General features: G+C 38.3%; 1 protein-coding gene across 1 annotated transcript in view; it reads left to right on the top strand.

The window, feature by feature from the left end:
• mpped1 (metallophosphoesterase domain containing 1) overlaps positions 1 to 14,027 on the top strand; it is a 108,385-nt gene extending 94,358 nt beyond the window's left edge. Inside the window, exons 5-7 of the mRNA XM_084710900.1 lie at positions 1,125 to 1,240; positions 8,523 to 8,636; positions 12,550 to 14,027. Coding sequence (XP_084567026.1) covers positions 1,125 to 1,240; positions 8,523 to 8,636; positions 12,550 to 12,668 — 349 coding nt within the window. The 3' untranslated portion in view covers positions 12,669 to 14,027. The remainder of the gene's footprint in view (positions 1 to 1,124; positions 1,241 to 8,522; positions 8,637 to 12,549) is intronic.
• The last annotated feature ends 4,310 nt before the right edge of the window (positions 14,028 to 18,337 follow it).

Raw genomic sequence — 18,337 nt, 5'->3', positions numbered from 1 at the left:
CCATATACTAACCATTTAGTTACATGAAGTCATGTGACCGAGGTGGAGTTATATGATATATATAATGTTAGGTTTTTACCTCTGGTGACTCAATTTAGGTCTCAAAAATCATAAAAGTGGTGTTCATTTGTGAAGATTATCTTGCTGAACCAAACATGGAAATATTATACTTTTGTTTGCCACAGTTTATTTTCTAATCCAAAGGAGGGAGGGAACCAGAGCGATCATAACTTCCAGTCTGGCCTAAAAAAACATCCTCAATGTTCTGTAAAGTTTTGGGACATTCATCACCTGTAGAGAACTTTTGGGGAATGTTACACAATGTCCACAGAACATTGTCTTACACTGTCCTACTCAGCATCCAATTTCAACACAAAATACTCTCAATACTGTACAAATGATGGCCATTTACATTTCCAAATGTTTTAATATGGCCTGCAGTGCATTGATGGTCAGGACCACTTTACACTGCGATGTTGTTATCAGGGTTTGGACAAAGTCTTGAAAGTTTAGAAAATTACAAATTTTGACTGTTTTTCAGGGTGACAAATATGCTTGAATTTAAATATAATCTCATGTTTCATCTCCACAATCACTCATGTAAAAATCATTACATATTTGAAATGAAACCATCCTGTTGTGGTTTTTGTCTGAAGTTGTCTGTTGGCTCCTTACTCTGGATTAGCGAGCATTTAATGATCATGATCAAAACATACAATCAGAGTTAATATGAGCAGCTGGTGAAATAAAGTAAAGTGAATCTACATTGATTACTGAGGTTTAGAGGAATGTTCTATATATTTTGTTTAGGTAGCTTGAAAGTGCTTGATTTTTTGTATTATAAAGCTGTATGAGTTTTATGCTCTGCTCTTTGGTTTTATGTTCTTGTTGTGTTCACACATTGGGGTGGAATGAGAAGTTCTGATGTTCTGTTACCTGCACCTCCAGCCTCACTTTAATGACCAGTGTTAATAATGTAAAAGTTAACTGAGAGTGAGATGTTTGACACCTCATTCATAACAACCTACATGATATCGTCTGTACCTCTGACTATGAGTGTGTTAACCAAACTGTGTTTCTCTCTCTCTCTCTCTCTCACTCTCTCACTCTCTGTGTGTGTACAGGCAGCCCTGGTACTACGGCTGGGGCTTCAACTTGCCGCGGGGTCAGGCTCTGCTGGACAAGTGGAACCTGGTCCCTGACAACACAGACATCCTGGTCACACACTGCCCCCCACTGGGTGAGACACACATTACACACACACACACACACACACACACACACACACACACAGAACACGCATATGTACATACATATGCATGAGCTCACATAAACACACATGTAAAGATACACTGTGTATTCTTCAACAGTGTTCAGACATAAACTAGATATACAGCTCCTTGTGGACAGTACATTAATTACTCTACACACACACTTCAAAAAATGTGTTCATGTATTCTATATTCTAATATATCTATACAGATACCTAATCAGTACCAGCATTAACCCCAAAAATCCAGTATGGTTTGGGCCTAAATTAAATATGTGCACACACACCTTCACTACTCTGTACATACAAGATCAGCTTATATAAAATGATTCATATGTGCTCACTTAGAGACTCACATAATTATGGTGCATGTGCACACAAGAGCTCCAGTAAGATTGTACATGTAGAGCATAGAGCGTGTGTACAGTGTTTACACAAGTGCACATGCATATATACAAAATATAGGCATACACAGATACTGAAATCAAACACAAATATATCATAGTCAGGATTTTAGAAAAACTGATGTTGCTGTAATGAACGTGTATTTATGAACATCTGAGTTATTAAGACAGCAGCATGTTATGCAGCTTGTTATCCTGGTGCAGCCCTGTAGAATACATTCTGTGTGTGGAGGAGAGCTCACAGGTGGAGGTGTGATTTCTCTGACATCACTGAACTGATAAGAAATGTGTATGTAGTGATCATCCCAAAATATTATCGTAACCTAAGAAAAACTCTTACTGTCACTCACAATATTATAATCCTCATTGTAATATTAATGCAAATCATAGATGCACAAAATGTACACAAGCTTCTGCAAGTGAAAGAGAGAGCAGCTCATAGTGCAGCAGGTGGAGGTGGTGACATGATCTCTTCAGGTAACATACACTGTAAATGTTGTATGAAAGATGCCAGCAAAGTCAAATTCATATGTAGGTTTGATGAAAACAAATCAAAGCTCTCCGTCCAATGTTTGTTTGTGTTACAGTTATCAGACACTGTGGTCAGTAATAACATCCCCGTCCTGTGATCTGTTTTCTTATATCCAAGCTTATATTTAATATTCTTTAGCACTGTATTTCCACCCGACCACCACACATGTGCTCTGCAAACACTTGAACAGATGAAACACAAACTGCAGCTGGATCCTGATACTTTGATGAATAGAGAGGCAAAGTCCCTCCCCCTCTGGTGTCCCCATGGGAACTAATGTCAGGAAAAATATGTACAGTAGTCATTTTTGTTCCCAATTTAATTATACCATGAAATACACGTATGATATCAATTCATAGCACCACAAAAAGTTCACTATTTAAGACTTGTGTAGTTGTGATACTCAATCCGGTATTTCAGGCTGTGTCAGAGACATTTCTGATACTATCAGAACAACCCCGAGAAAGAAGTATTAAAAGAGGTGAAAATCGCAACTGTGAAAGCAGAGTTTGTCAGAGCTCGTGTACAGGACCGTCTCTACAAGGTTATGATGTCACTTACATGACTTTTGAGTGTGTAGTCTTTCTAATTACATATTTTCAGTGTTATACAACAAACTGTGACTTTTTTGATTTTCAAAATTATCTTTTAAACTGACAAACATCATGAGGCTATGTATAATTTATGGCACAACTTAAACAGGGTAATAAATTATTTGTCTCCTGTCCTCGACCCAGGTACGAAGTTCTACAGAAATAAGTTCCCGTGGTGGTCCACTGTAATGTGACGCACTTTGTCTCTCTATACCTTGCATGTGTTCACAACTGTGCCTAAAAACTAGGCAAAAAAGTTGCACTAAATCTGCTCTGTCCTTTATTTATTTATTCATTTATTGACCCAAAAGTAGTTTCATTTCCTGTCAATATATTGAGTCTAGAATTATAGGCATTAGCCTATGAAACACCCATCATGTTTTATATTTTGAGGAAAAATGGGGAAAGACGTACAACACATGTCCCCTGCTGGATGGGAACACTGACAGTATAAAACAACTGGGACCAAGTTAATGTTTTGCAAGTCCCATGTCAAGACAGGCAAATCTTAAACAAGTCATAATATAACAATGAGCTTTCAGCATCGTTGATTTACAAAGTTACTGTTAGCTGTGACGCTAAAGTCAGCTAAGCATTAGCATGCTAACATTAGTTGTGTAACCTCAGATGTTGAACAAACTTGGAAGCTGTTGTGTCACCATTTGTAACTTTCAACCTGCATGTTTTCAAACTGTAATTCATTTTTTTGTTGGATGTTGTGCAGTTATTGTACACGCATGAAATTCTCTTTGGGATCATTTTTTCCAAGTGGAGCTTGTTCTTTAGTTCTTTAAGGCTGTTTCCTGCAAGTTGATTGGATGCTGTCTGATTGGTTCAAACAAAGTGGATCTGGGGAATTAACTGTCGACTGGCTGAGAATGAATAGTGTTCATTTTAGTTGATTCAGGAAATGAAGGCAACTGAATCGATTCATGAATTCACACTAAAAAAACAGACTTTTTAATCTTTGGATTTGGGGGAAGGTATGAAGTATTGTCAAAGGGTCAAGTCCAAGTCGAGGTGCAAGTCTTTATTAATTTTGTCAAGTTGAGTCTAATGTAGCAAGTCTTAAATTGGCAGTTTTCTCTATGGGACTTTTGTATGGTGAAGCTAGCCGGAGCAGTGCAAAGACCTTTAAACAACTAAAAACACAAAGAGCTAACTGGAGCTGTTTGGTAACAAAGCAGCAGTAATAACAAATGTCCACAGTGACTCACTGCTGAATGTAGAAAACTTCCACTAACTTCCACACAAAAAAAACATCCACTGAGAACATCAAGCTGAGCCCTCAGTCCTTTGTTAGAGAGATGAAGTGACCCTTCCCAGACCCAGATGTTTAATCTGGAACAGGATGATATGGACAAACAGATAGAATAGTTAATTTTTTCAAGTCCAAGTCATGTGATCCATGTCCACACTTGGCTTTTACACACAGACACACACCAGGAGCATCATCTATGAATGGTTTATTTTCATCTCAAATGAAAGAGAGTGGTAGAAGTGGCGCTGATGAATCACTGTCATATTGTGAGTGGATGAATAAAAGGTGAGGGCAAACAAAGCCATGACTCACAGTCCAGTCAGCTCGTCCTGCTGCGCCTCAAAACACTCTTTACCTTTAGATGTTAGTAGCTCCTTTAGTGATCACCTTTCAGCTGCTACACACTTGTTTTCAACCTCACACACACTCGAGTTTGAACAAACACAGATGCTGACTGACATCCTGTAAGTCTCCGTCTCACACACATAAACACACCCGGATGGAGATGCTCCCGCACGCACACACCTCCCTGACTCTCGCTCTCGCACACACACTTTCACACCTCATCTCCCACTGCAGCTGTGGTGTTCAGACGAGTGTGTGTGATTGATTTCTGTGTCTGCGTCTCGGCTGCGAAAGCGGCCGTTTATTTTCCATTCAGCTTAGCGAAGTGTCTCCAGCTATCTGCTCGTAAGCCACCGGCATATGGAGCAGCTACAGCAGGCTACTAATGCATGAGACACACACACACACACACACACACCACAGAGGGAAATACTCAGAGCAAGACTGGAGGGAATGGCAAGAGAAAGAAAGAAAGGAACAGGGGGAAAGGAGGACAAAAGTATGGATGGTAATTGCTAGAGGCCAAGAAAAGACGTCAAATTTTGAGATACTTTTTAAAAAGACGAGAAACAAATGATGGACAAGAAGGTGAAGGGAAAACGAGTGCGAGCTAGACGTCGTTTCGCACTGCGACAAAAGTGCCCGTCTTTTATGAGGCGCGATAAAGCGGCAGATCGGTGGCTAGAGAGGAAAAATATGGCCTCTTTATCTGGCTGTGAGGAAGAAGTTAACAGCAGAGAGAGAAAGAGACAGAGTGAGACAAAAAGAGGAAAACAGGCTCAGTGCCCAAAGCAGCAGCTGCTTTGAAACAAGCGGCACATTAGAGCAAAATACCCCGAGACACAAAAAGCCCTCGTAACTTCTCACTTCACTTCCACCGTCTCCCAAGGCTTGTAAAGAATACACTTACAGTTTTAAGGCATTTTATCCCCAAACTGAACTAAAAGTGTGTGGGTTTTTTTTTTTTTTTTTTTTTTTACAGGTAAATGCATTTAGAGGACAAAGTAGTCAGACTGTATCACTTTACCAGCATGACTGATTCACTGCCAGCCGAGAACGTGGAAGTTTTTATGCCTGTGTTGAGTATGAGAGAGTCCATTAACTTTGCCCTGAGTGAGATTTTTAGCACTTTGTTAGATAGTAAAAAACAAAAATGTGCAAAAGAATCTTAAAGTCGTCCCTAGAGAATCTTTTCTCTTTGTCTGTCTTTTATTTTGTATAAGTGAAGACCTGCTTAAAACTACCAAATCATGACTTGCTACCGCTCACTTATCAGTTATATGGCCACAAACTTTAGTGTAGTTTTTATCAGGGGCTAGAACTGTTAGTTTTAATTCACACTACTGTTCAAAGTTTTTAAAACAGGATAAATATTGTAACTAATAATTCATCCAAATTTCAAATTCATACTGGCTACAGCCAGGGCTGGATACTTTAAAACTTGAAGCTTGGACTCGAGCTGGACTTGAGTTGCCAAAATGAGGACTTGTGGCTCGACTTGGACATATCTGGCTTGAGACTTGGCTTACTTAAAAAGTGACTGTCTGAAGACTTGACTTGAGACTTGAAGGCAAAAAGCTGCTGAGACCTCAGATGAATAAATATGTATGTTTTACTCAAACAGAGATGCTTTGATTCACTATTGGCAACTGGACTTTCAATAAACTGGTTCCATTAGAAAAATATGTTTTTGTTGTATCTGTGTCCATTTGACCTTTGTAGTCAAGCAACAAAATATCTTATACTTGAGACTTAACTTGGGTTTGCCCCTAAAACTTTCAGGCTTGGCTGCTTGAGACTTGGCTGGGACTTGCCATTTAAGACTTTAGAGTTTACTTGTCTCTAAAATCTTGAGACTCGACTTAAACTTGTCTTAAACTTAAAAACGTGCAACTTGACTTGGACTTAGTCTTAATCACTTGACTCGGATTTGCCCTCAACAACCTGAGTCTTGGCTTGAACTTGTCCATAAAGACAGTATAATTGACTTGGACTTGAAGACTGAAGACTTGTCTTTGACTTGCCTTTAAAGACTTGAGACTCAGTTTGGACTTAACCTTGACCTGACCTGAGAGTTGATTTGCCTCTAAAATCTTGCCACTTGACTTTAACTTGTGCTTAAAGACTAAATACTTGACTTTCCCTGAAAGCCTTGGGACTTGACTTTTAAATACTTGAGATTTGACTTGGCCTTGCCTTTAACCACTTGACAATTGGCCTGGATTTGTTCAAGACCTAAAGACTTGGGACTTGTCTTGGACTTGCCATTAAAGACTTGAAACTTGGCTGGGACTTACCCTTAAAGGCTTTAGAGTTGGCCTACCTCTAAATTTTGAGAGTTAACCTGAACTTGCCCTTATAGACTTGAAACTTCACTTAGGCTTGTTCTTAAAGACTCGAGATTTTACTTAGACTTGCCTTGAGCCAACTGACATTTGACCTGGATGTACCCTTGACAACTTTAGACCTGGCTTGGACTTGCCCTTAATGACTTGACATTTGACTTTGAGTTTGTCTCTTCTCTGAAGTTGTTGGTCATTTCCAGTCTGCCTACTATCAAACAATCCTTTAGGAATGATTTAGAAAATTATTTAAAGTGACCACAGTCAGTGGGTTCACTGTTAGGATGTCAGTGATCTTTAATCCTGTTCCTCTGTCTGTCCATCATTTTGGTCCAGTTATCTTTGTAACTACTGATGAGATTTCCATTAAATCTGCTCTGTCAATCATAATTTGATGATAAATACATGCTGTTTCTTGACACATTAGTGCTGAACCTTCTTCAAGCCTTGGGTTGGGTGTTGGACTGTTGGCTGGACAGAATAAGCATAAAAAACTTTATTTTGTTTATATTTATCCTTTTGTTCACTTCACTCTATTTTCTCTTTTCCTTTGTGTTTACTTTCTTATTCCTGTCTGGGCTGAGCGACAGAAGGCAGGGAAGATGGAGGCACGAGCTCCTCACTCATTTTATTTCTCCGACTTGATGCTTTTATTGACTCAGCATCAGCAGCATCCCTCCTCGCCGAGCAGCCACTAAATCATATACACTCCATGCTTCATCCTTGTCACACACACTGTGAAGTCTGCATCTGTGTGTGGCTGTGATTGATCTTTATTTTCTATGGCTGCTTTCTAAGAGTCTGTTTTTGTGCTGCGATGTGCAGTTTGCCATTAGATGAGGAGTCTGAAATGGAGAGCTTCGTTCCAAAATGTGATGTATCGCTTTTTGAAGGGAGATGAAATTCATAACCTTCATGGAGACACGTTCAGCAATGGAAACAGAAAATCAACCCAACACTATCAAACATCACACTGTTGCCTGTTAGAAGCATTACTGAAATGATCCAAACAGAATCATTACTGTATAACTGCCAGTTTATGTAGCAAAGTGGAGAAATAAACAGGTAATTGTATTGTTCCCACTTATTTTTTCATGTAAAACAGTCGGTCGAATGTGACGGAAACTTAAAATATAGATTTCATAAGTAGAAAAAAGAAATACAAGGTGCATAATGCTGCATTTTGACACATTTTAATTGAACTTCTATTTTCTGGTAACAATTTACTTGCAACTCTCATGACTCAAGAAACTTTTGAATCGTGAAACAGAGCCCACAGTCACCTTGAAAACAGCAATTCAGGCTTCAGACTTTGAGTATGAATAACACAAATGTCATGTTTTTGTGTTATAACAATGTCGTTTTGCACCATTCAGTCTGTACTGACTTAACGCTGTGACGGCATGTTTAAACTAAAAAAAAAAATAATAAAGAGCGACAAAGTCCACATGTGGGGGAGGTGGGTGTGTGCATGGACGGGTCAAACAAACAGGAACTTCACCAAGTAGACCAGAGTTTGTGGCCCTAATGTTGATTTAATATGGAAGTTAACTCATAACATACTTCACTTGTATCCCAGATGTGACAAAGGTTGTTCCAATACAATACTTGTATTGGAAAATGCCGCCAATACAGCCTAAAATGCAGTATCGTTTCAACAAGTACACAAGTCTGTACACCGATCTGACACCACCAAAACATCTGACATGCACTTCTGATGAAATGTAATGTTATTTAATGTTGTTGTTCTGCTCTTCACTACCTCTTCTGTGCAGGTTTCCTGGACTGGGTCCCTAAAAAGATGCAGCGTGTCGGGTGCATGGAGCTGCTCAACACAGTCCAGAGAAGAGTTCAGCCCAAGTTACACGTGTTTGGACACATTCATGAAGGTACGAGCACCTGCTTGTAAAACACTTCAGTACACACACAACACGATGGCTGCATCAGAGGCACATGTGACAGTCCAGTTATTCAAACAGAATGAAGGTCAGAGGCAGTGATTTTTCATTAAGACCTAAGTTGTAACGAGGGAAGACCCAGATAATATAAAAATGGTTTCCAGTGAAAGCCTACAGATAAATTATGATTAAATCAGTTTTCATGCTCTCTATATTAGCAAACGCCAAAAAGAGCCATATAACTTGCCCAAATCATAATACACTGACCCAATAAACAGATATTTTATGATAAATAATGTTAGTTATGTTAATAATGTTAATGATGTTACACAAAAAGTTGTTCAGTGCAGTTTTGCATTTCGATGAATGTTTTATTTTTATCTTTACTACAAAGAGCTTTTTTACTTCTATCTATGATTGATTATCAGTTCTATTTTAGCAGAATTGGTACATACCTACACCTACTTTACTTTAACTTGTTCCCTGAAAATGCAGAGGAGCTTGTGGGAGGCGCGGTGATGGGTAAGAAAAGCCTGTAAATGACCTGCTACAACTTGTGAAGTGCACAGTATTAAGTGAAGGTGACTGAGATGAGCATTTTAACATTTTGAACTCAGATCTCTTCTCTGAAATTTTTCTGCTTGGACGGTATGAGGACATATTTTAAATATCAATTTAGTGACAGAACCAAACTGAAACAATAACAGTAAAATACTAAGTCAGGCAAGTAAATGTAATCACTCACTTGCCCAAATGGGCAAAAATAATTAATTTTTCGTGTAAAATGGCAGAAAATGCTGCTTTTAGCTATTCAAATATCAGTCCCTCCAGGATTTTTCAGGCTGTTTGAGATTACTGTGTCCTAAAATACCTGATTTTACGGCAGTTTTTCTAAAGAAATTGCGGTGCGTGTTGTGATGTTGTTTTGAGAGAGCAAGTGAGAACTGCAAAAGAAAGTTGTGTGGTTTTTTTTTTGTATAATTCATAAAAATCAAAGGAAACTTGTTCCAAGGAGAACAAAACCACACTCTATTCTAAGTAACCATACCAAAAAGGCTCAAGATAACAAAAGTTCAAACAAAATCTGCTTTATTTGTAGAAGAAGAAGTGCACCTGAAGGGTATTCCACAAAGAAACAAAGTGTTTAGAACCGAAACTCAGTCAAAACAGCACAAAATGATAAAACATGACGGTGTGCAGAACATGTATAAATGTCAACAACACTGACAATGTTCTTTACAGTACCCATGATAAAATAAAAAAAATAGTAATACAAAAAAAAGTATTTAATAATAAACCAAAACACTGAGTTTGTTGATTGAGATATACATGTATGATATTTGTGCAGGGAACTGTTGTGATTGGTGGAACCTGCAGGAAGCAATGATGATTGGTCAAATTAGCAGAAAAGTTTTGCAGAATTCACAGGAAGTGGTTGAATTTGTGTGAGCTGCTGTGATCACAACTTCCTGGTTGGACTGAAATATGGAGATTTTATACTTAGTTTTTATTCTGAAAAAACTGGATGGACACTTTTTTACTATTTGTTAGTTCCCTCAGTGTGAATTACGCCCTGAAATGCACAAATTCAGGTTTGTATGTGCTCAGAACAAATAATCTGTTAATATCAAAATAATGTTTGTGTATTCAATCACATCATGATGTGATTTTAGTCAGGGATTTACTCTAAATATAAACTAATTTCACCCATTTTTATTTACAGACTGCACATTTTCAGGCTGAAATGACCCAGATTCATAGGATGCAGCATCATATTTAGCATCAAACTGGAGAAGAATTAAATAACAGTATGTGTGGTTACTGTCACACACACTGTCACATGTAAACACCTAAACATTTACATTACACAAATCAGCCAGTCACATACAGAGAGAAGCAGCAGAAATAACTGAAAAGCCATGTCATCTAAAGCTGAGTATCATCTTCTCCTTTACCAGAATCTTTTTAAATTGACTGAGAATTCAATTCAATTCCATGTAACCTTAGAGAATATGGAGATACTGTACAATACTGGAGAAAAGCTGAGCTGCCACTTCCCTATCAGCATTTCATTGAGGCCAGCGAGGGCAGAGAGGCCGTCTCCCCGGACTGAGGATTGCTTTTTTCGGGGTTATCAGGTCAGCGCTGAGCCCGTGGAGCGCGCTGTCCCCCATCAGAGAGAACCAGATTAGAAACTAGATCAGATTTTCAAACGGGAGAAACAGGCTGAAAGCAGCTCTCTTCATTAATGTGAGGACTAATGTGAGAGAACGGCAGAAAAGAGCCACACTGTGTTTTGTATTCATGTATTCCAAATCTGAAAGGACCAACACAGACGCGCAGAGTTCTGTTCCAAGAGCTGGTGAAAGTGACACCTACACTTAAAAAATCACTGATAGTGCAAAGTTAAAGTGTAGTACTTTCTGAGAGATGGTAGTTAACTTATGCTTGACAAAATGGTCACACTTTTACATCTGCCATTTGGAAGAAACGTCGATCCAAAGTGCCTTTTGAGCAGAGATTTTTTTAACTGTAGTGCTGTTAGTGTCACACTCTCATGCATACATTTGCTCATACTGGATTCTCGCCGTTTTAGGAATGATAGAGATGAACCGTGATACTAAGCGCTTCTAACTGTGCACGTCCAAGAGATTACCTCTGTGTTTGTGTATTTATTATGAGTCCCGTGTGATTGACAGTGGACCCCCACACTTCCTCTGATTTAATTTGAACATTTAATCGTGTATTGGGGAATATTTACTGAGGATTTGCATCCCTTTTGGGGAGGCTAAATTTTAATAGTAAGCAGTAAAAATTCCATATTTATTAACGGGCTGCACTGAAGTGTTGCATCAGTGTAATAAAAGTAAAAACTGCACTGCTGAAAACTGAGTGCAACATGTATTTCAAGGTGTTATTACTTAGAGGCACAAGAAATGATTTCTCCTTTTCTGAATACAAAATTTATTTAACCTAATACACACCAACAATGCTCCCTTTTGTACAGTTTGTATGGAATTCCATTTCTTTCTCATTATAATAATGATAAGAAGAAACTTTTTCAAAATGACTTTGATACTAAGTCGTTATTTTGTACAGAGGCGTTTTACTGCCGTACTAGAAGAAGAATCATGGATCAGTTTCACAATGAAACATGAAATGTTTATTATATTAAGATGTTTTTCATCAAAAAAAAAGTTATAAGAAGATACTTTCAAGTTATCACAATATACAAACTTATGCTGTTGTAACAATTTTATAGTTATATCAATATACCATTTATTCTATTAAAACATGAAACATTTCATGTTGTAACACATTCACTTATTGTTCTAACTATACAGGTTTCTTGTTATAACAATGTTATGTTATAATTTGAAATGTCATGGAAACAATATAGTATTTATCTTGTTATAATGTGAAAAATTTCATGTCAATGTGATAACATAACGTAAAATTTTTCACAAGATAACATGTCATAAGAAACTTTTCTTGTTATAGCATGAAAGATTTAATATTATAGACCCTTTTACAGTTTGTAAACCATGAGCGAGCTGCACGCACAGTTTGGCAACAGAAGTATGACGGACTACAACAGTGGGCACTGCAAACACGAGTGGTATTGATCGTGTCCTCAGTCCGTCAACACATTTAATAGTTTGTCTGAAAGGTTAAAATTCTAACAAGCTAAGTATATTGTTATAACAAGAAAACCCTCGTTATACTGTGATAAGGACGTTGCAATAACGTGTAAATATAATGTGAAAAACATGTTATAACGACAAAGAGTTGAGAGTTTATCATTACTTAAATTATTTTGAAACACTATAACAATATTTTGAGAGAAGTCATTATTTTTAGGCTTGATACCAATACCAGTGTCAACTTTTCCACTGCTCCCCAGGTTATGGCATGATGACTGACGGCACCACAACATACGTAAATGCTTCAGCCTGTACCGTCAACTTCCTGCCCATGAACCCACCCATCGTCTTCGACCTTCCAAACCCGAGGGCCACATGACTAGAGGAGTCTCGCCCCGAATCACCTGCTGCCAATCAGGAGAAAGGAGCCAGGAGAGGCAGGTGAGGTCAGCGGGCGGAACGGACCGAATTCTGTAAATACAACGCAAGTGTGTGTGTTTAACACGACGCACACGGTACACACATGGAGATGGAGCAGACTACAGGAGGGATGGACGCTCCCTCATGCTTTTAATGTTATGTTATGTGCCATCATTTCTTCATCTCAACACTGAGTCTAAAAAAAGGACAAATAGACAAGCGGAGAGACGCTTTCACATGCGGACAAATGGACATTTCTCTGTTGTCTTTTACTGCACTGACAATCTGATGTCACTCTCAGAGAGACAAAAGAGACACCCTGACGTTCAGTCAAATGAACTGTCAACATTCAGTGAAACCCAACATCTTGTCTTACAGGAGAGTCTTGGTTGAGCCACCACTCAACAGCAGCAGCAGAACACTCACCAGGAGGATTTTAACACAACTTTTCTCCCCCTCCCACTTTTAGACATTAATTTCTCATCTTTTTCCTCATTTCCTCCTTCCCTTCTTTAAACCACAACCCCCTCCTCTTATCTTCCTGCTGTTTCTCTCTCGGGCCCGGAGCATGCTGGAGTGTGTTTCTTTGCCAGCATGTGTGTGTATGTGAGATCAAAGCGAGTGTGTGAGGGCAGTGAGAGGTCTCTGCCATGGGCCGTGTGAGAGTCGGGGTGTCAAACATGTTGACACTGCTCCCCTGGGCCTCATTACAGCCCTCATAAGCCTCTTAACCGGCCGAGAAGAGGCTGCGGAGGAAACCACGGGCAGCACATCCCCCTTTTTTATTTTTCCTCTCCTCTTTCCGTGTAGCTCCCTCGCTCTGCTTTCTCTTCTTTTTCATTTTCTCCTTCCCTTCTATCCTTCATGCTGTGATGCTAGTTCAGCTTTTTAGCTACAACTGGGAGGTCGGGCATTTTGGACTTGGAAAGGACTGCAGGTATCTTAAAGGTGCTACTTGCTAACGCGACTTCTGGACAGTCATGCTAATGTGACTCTGGAGCAGCAGTGGTGGTTTCAATGGAAAGACGGACAGATTTGATCCTTTTTCAAGAAGAAGAAAGCTGTAATTACATGTACTGTAACTGGTCTATGTAAATGTTCTCTGTCAATGTAAAGGAAAAAAACTTGAAGTTTTTTTCTTGAAGATTTTCAAGTTGTTGCTATGCTTTTCAAAAACCTTGTTAATATTTGTGTCCAGAAATTTGTGGTTGTTACATAGAGCTGCGAAGTTCCTCCCCTTCCAGCGAGATCCATGGGACCTTACTTCCAAAAAAATATTGAGTGGTCAGTGGCGAGAAATAAATCATTTTTTGTTCCTGTTTGAATTGTGTCACAAATTACATATACGTTTGTCAGTTTAAAAGATAATTTTACAAGTGAAGAAAGTCAGAGTTTGTGGTAGGTTGTCTTAGTTTAGCTTTGTTTGAAACTGCTGTGAACTAAGTCTCTTGTCTCGCACAGCAAACGTCACCAATACCAATATGGCTGTCCCTTATAACGTTATCTTACCTGAAATGTTTTATCCAGCTACTCCTCGTGCTTTTATCAGCCAGGAAGAGAAAGAAATAGTAAGACCTGTTGTTAGGTGACTACATTCTGGTACAAAAACACACAGGCATTGTAACTTGAGCAGCTAACATTAACTTCTGGAAGGAGAAAGTCATGACTTCATGACCTCTGGGTTAAAAGCAAAGTGTTCCTCCCAACACACTGCAAACCTAACTATGTTAATAACTAATTTTACATAATATAATAAGGTCTTGAGAATGTGCCAGATGTTGTTGTTCTTTTCTTTCTTCATGTTTATCACACTCAAGAGAATAAAACACATCCACAGACTGTATTTTGTTTGCAAAATTACCTCTTGAGTGAATCCCATGCATCAGACATGGCAACCATATTGGTAAAGGGCAGCCACTTCTCAACATGCATGTGTGTCTGTGGAGACAGGAGGTCTATCCTTAATTAAAATCATCACAACTTGCTGAACTTTCAACTGATTTTCAAGCAGTTTGCTTTGTTACAAATGTCAGGGTTGTATTTATAATACAGGATACTTGGCTAAACTAAAAATGCTAATTATATAAAATACTTAAAGATTGATTTATTTACCTATGTATTTAGGTTATAAGCATATTCTTTCTTTTCTTACTGCATATTAAATGGCTGTCGTGTTATTTTATTTATAATTTTGGAAATAAATGAAGATTCAATTCATGAAAAAGACAAAATTACACAAGTTAAAATATTAAATTTATGGTAGGCTTCATAACGGACTGTATTTTTACACCGTGACAAAACAGAGCTCTGCTTCTTCAGAATAACCTCAACTAATTAAGCATATTTGCCTTAGTTCAGTTAATGGATGTTACTTCTTTCCAACCACTGTAAATGATCATTTTCAGTGGCAAATGCTTTTTTTAATGCTATTATTAATAATATTAACACACTTTGATGCTATTAATAATATAATTATTTGAAATATTTGAACATGTTGGCATGACCCTAATTATCCAGTATAGTAGTAATAAGGATTTCTTCTATATACATTCATACATCAGTGCTTTGGGTGGCCCTTTTGGTGTTCCTCTCAGGAACTGTTCTTGAGAAATTTGTTAGTCTAATTATGTATCTTCACATTCTGGTACTTCAGCGGGATTACAACAAACAATAAGTTTCTTGACTTGTAAAATGATATTTTATATTGACAAACATCTTATGTGTAATCAAACAGGATCAAAAAATGATTTTTCTCTCACCACTGATTACAGTTCATATTTTGTTTTTCCGAGGGAAGGTCCCATGGTGGTCCACCAGAAGGGGAGGGACTTTGCATCTCTATTTCCTTTGGTCTATTTCTTAGTAATGTAAATGCTTATTATGGTATTTTCTTCTCTGTGAAGCTGCTCGGCCCCTTTTGGTGATTATTAACTCTTTCATGTCCCTCAGCAGTTTGTATGTGTTTTAAAAAAAGAGCTTTTCTTTTTTCCCCCTTTGCTCTATTTTCTGAATAAGGCTGTTCTCAGTAGAGTCTGAATGTGCTTAGCATAACAAGACCACGTCACACTTTGATCTCCCTGCTCTCCGACATTATGTATGAACGTTCCCCGAGGCTGCAGTTTACTCCCGCTTCACTCTCGCTTCTTCAGCACATCAGCATTCATTGTGCCGGCTGATGTCTTAATGTTTCCAAATGGGCATAAGAGGAAAGAGCGGCAGAATTACTCACCAAGAAACCCGTGTCTGTGGATAATGGTGGGAGGGGTGGGTACTTGTCAGAGCATGCACATTGACGCCTGAGTGTCTGTACGTAAATGGCCTACATTTATATAGCGCTTTTCTACCTTAACAGACAAAGCACTTTACAGTATCGCTACTCACTCGCCTAGTCCCGCTCATATTCACACACCAGTGGCAGCAGGGCTGCCATGCAACGTGCTGGACTGCCCACTCAAAGACACTTTGACACAAGGACAGGAGGAGCCAGGAACTAAACCGCCAACACTTCTGAGCCACAGAAGCCCCAATAAATGTTATGCTACTGTTCTGTGGAGCAGTTTAAATTTTTAGGACATTTTGGCTGATCCTCACTTCTTATAAGGGCACATTTAGAGTTAGGATTAGGTTTAGAATTAAGATTAAGTTTAGGATATGGCGATATAGAGAGTATGGGCTTAATATATAGCTCAATAAAACAGGTTAAGTAACAAAATACAAGCAAGTAGATAAATTATATTTGCCAGCATAAACATCTGGTAATTGATTATTAAATTTGGAAGTCTGGAAGCACAGAGAACATGCTGGTCCAACAGGTCAGTTAAGGGTCTGAAAAAATGGTCACCTGATGACAAAACTACAAGAATAAATCTACTATAGGTGTATTTCCACCCAATGCACCCAGAACATTTAGTCCCAGGAACTCTGCTTAAAAGGTTAGTTCAGCCCGCTTCTACTGTGGTGTGAAGACCCACAAAGATTGGTCCGCTGACTGAGTTGAGATCACTGCAAGTAGGCTACTTAACCAATCAAAAATGTTCAGTGCTACAAACACCACCCCAAAAGTTCCTGTACTATTGTAAAGAACAACCCCCCAAGCAGGGACGTTTGGGGGGCAAAACAGTGGTCCCAGAGTAATTACCTTAATGGCCTTAATTTAGATCCTGGTCCCTGTGGTGTGGAAAAGCACTGAGTTCCTCCAAAGGTTCACAGTCCCTGGGGAAAGTTCCTGCAGTGGAAACACAGCTTTTATCTCCAATACAGTCAGCCCAATACAATCAGGATTACAAAACTGAGACATCACTTGTTTGCTCACTAATGGATATTCAACATCAAAAACTAAATTGTTTATTTTTCTGTATTTGTAGCCCTTCTCTGACGTGGCACATGTCAAATTGGTGAAGTCCTAAAACTATTTAAGAGATATTGTATGTTAACTCTTGTAGGCACTTGAAATACTATAGCTACAATGCTACTGTTTGTGTATGTCAAGATGCTGCTGATGCTGGTAACAATCGCACAACACATCGTCTGTGCAGGAGTTATTATACTGCTCGTGGAAGGTGCAAGTTTTCATGACATTAACTGGCTAATGTTGTAGCATGTAAGGAGTACGGAAAATGGTTGTTATTTGATGGCTAATAATATCACAAGACAAACTCTACAAAAATACAACAGCCCATAAAGACTTTGCCGAGATTATTCATTTTAAAATTCAAACTCAAAATAGTCCAGTATTGTTCCAAACTGCTGAAAGTGAAAGTACTCCAGTAGGCCTGATTATTTGAGCCAAATATGGCCATACTTGCAACTATAATAATGCTGTTATCTCAAGATCACAAACTAATTATTTTGTTATCTTGAGATAACAAAGTTTGTTTTCTCATGATACAGGTTACTAATTTTGTTAACTTGAGAAAACAAACTTTTCTATCTTGAGATAAGGAGATAATCAACCTTGAAAAAACAATCTTTGTTATTTCGAGATAACAAAAAAATGAACCCATTATCTCCAGGAAGCAAGCGTTGTTATCTTGAAATAACAACATAATCAATCATTATGATAAGAAAAGGAGCTTTTTTATCTCAAATTAATGAAATAATTAACTTGTGATCTTAAGATAACGGCATGAAAAAATAATGACAAAGTAAAGCCGTTCTTGGCTTGTATACATAAAGTCGTATTTGGCTCGAACAAACAAAGGCTGTCTCCTATTAAAAGATAATTAAAGTATAACAAATATATACCAGTAAATGTAGAAAAGAGTCAGGTCATATTCTGCTTTGAAGCTTTGACTTTGTATTTTAAAACATGGAAACTGTTTTCAATCATGAATTGATAAGTACATTTGCAATTTGTTTCAGCTAAGCTACTGTTGATGAAACTTAACACTTCCTGCAGATGTTTCACATTAAAAGCATACCAGGACAGGCAGGGTTTATGCTCTTTCAGCCACGAGAAGGTAATGGATCATTTACTGTAAAGTTTCTCTTGTCAAGCAGGTACAAACTATCACTGCTTAACACCTTAGTTGTTTGAGAGAAACAAACTGTTTCAGTACCAAGTCCCACTTCACTAATTGGTTTTGTCGGATCTGAAGTAATGGCTCTTTGTTGAATGCCAGCACAATA

This window comes from Lutjanus erythropterus, chromosome 22 (assembly GCF_056507025.1).
Source record: "Lutjanus erythropterus isolate fLutEry1 chromosome 22, fLutEry1.hap2, whole genome shotgun sequence".
Taxonomy (NCBI): domain Eukaryota; kingdom Metazoa; phylum Chordata; class Actinopteri; order Lutjaniformes; family Lutjanidae; genus Lutjanus; species Lutjanus erythropterus.
This window is presented reverse-complemented; position numbering and strand designations above follow the sequence as displayed.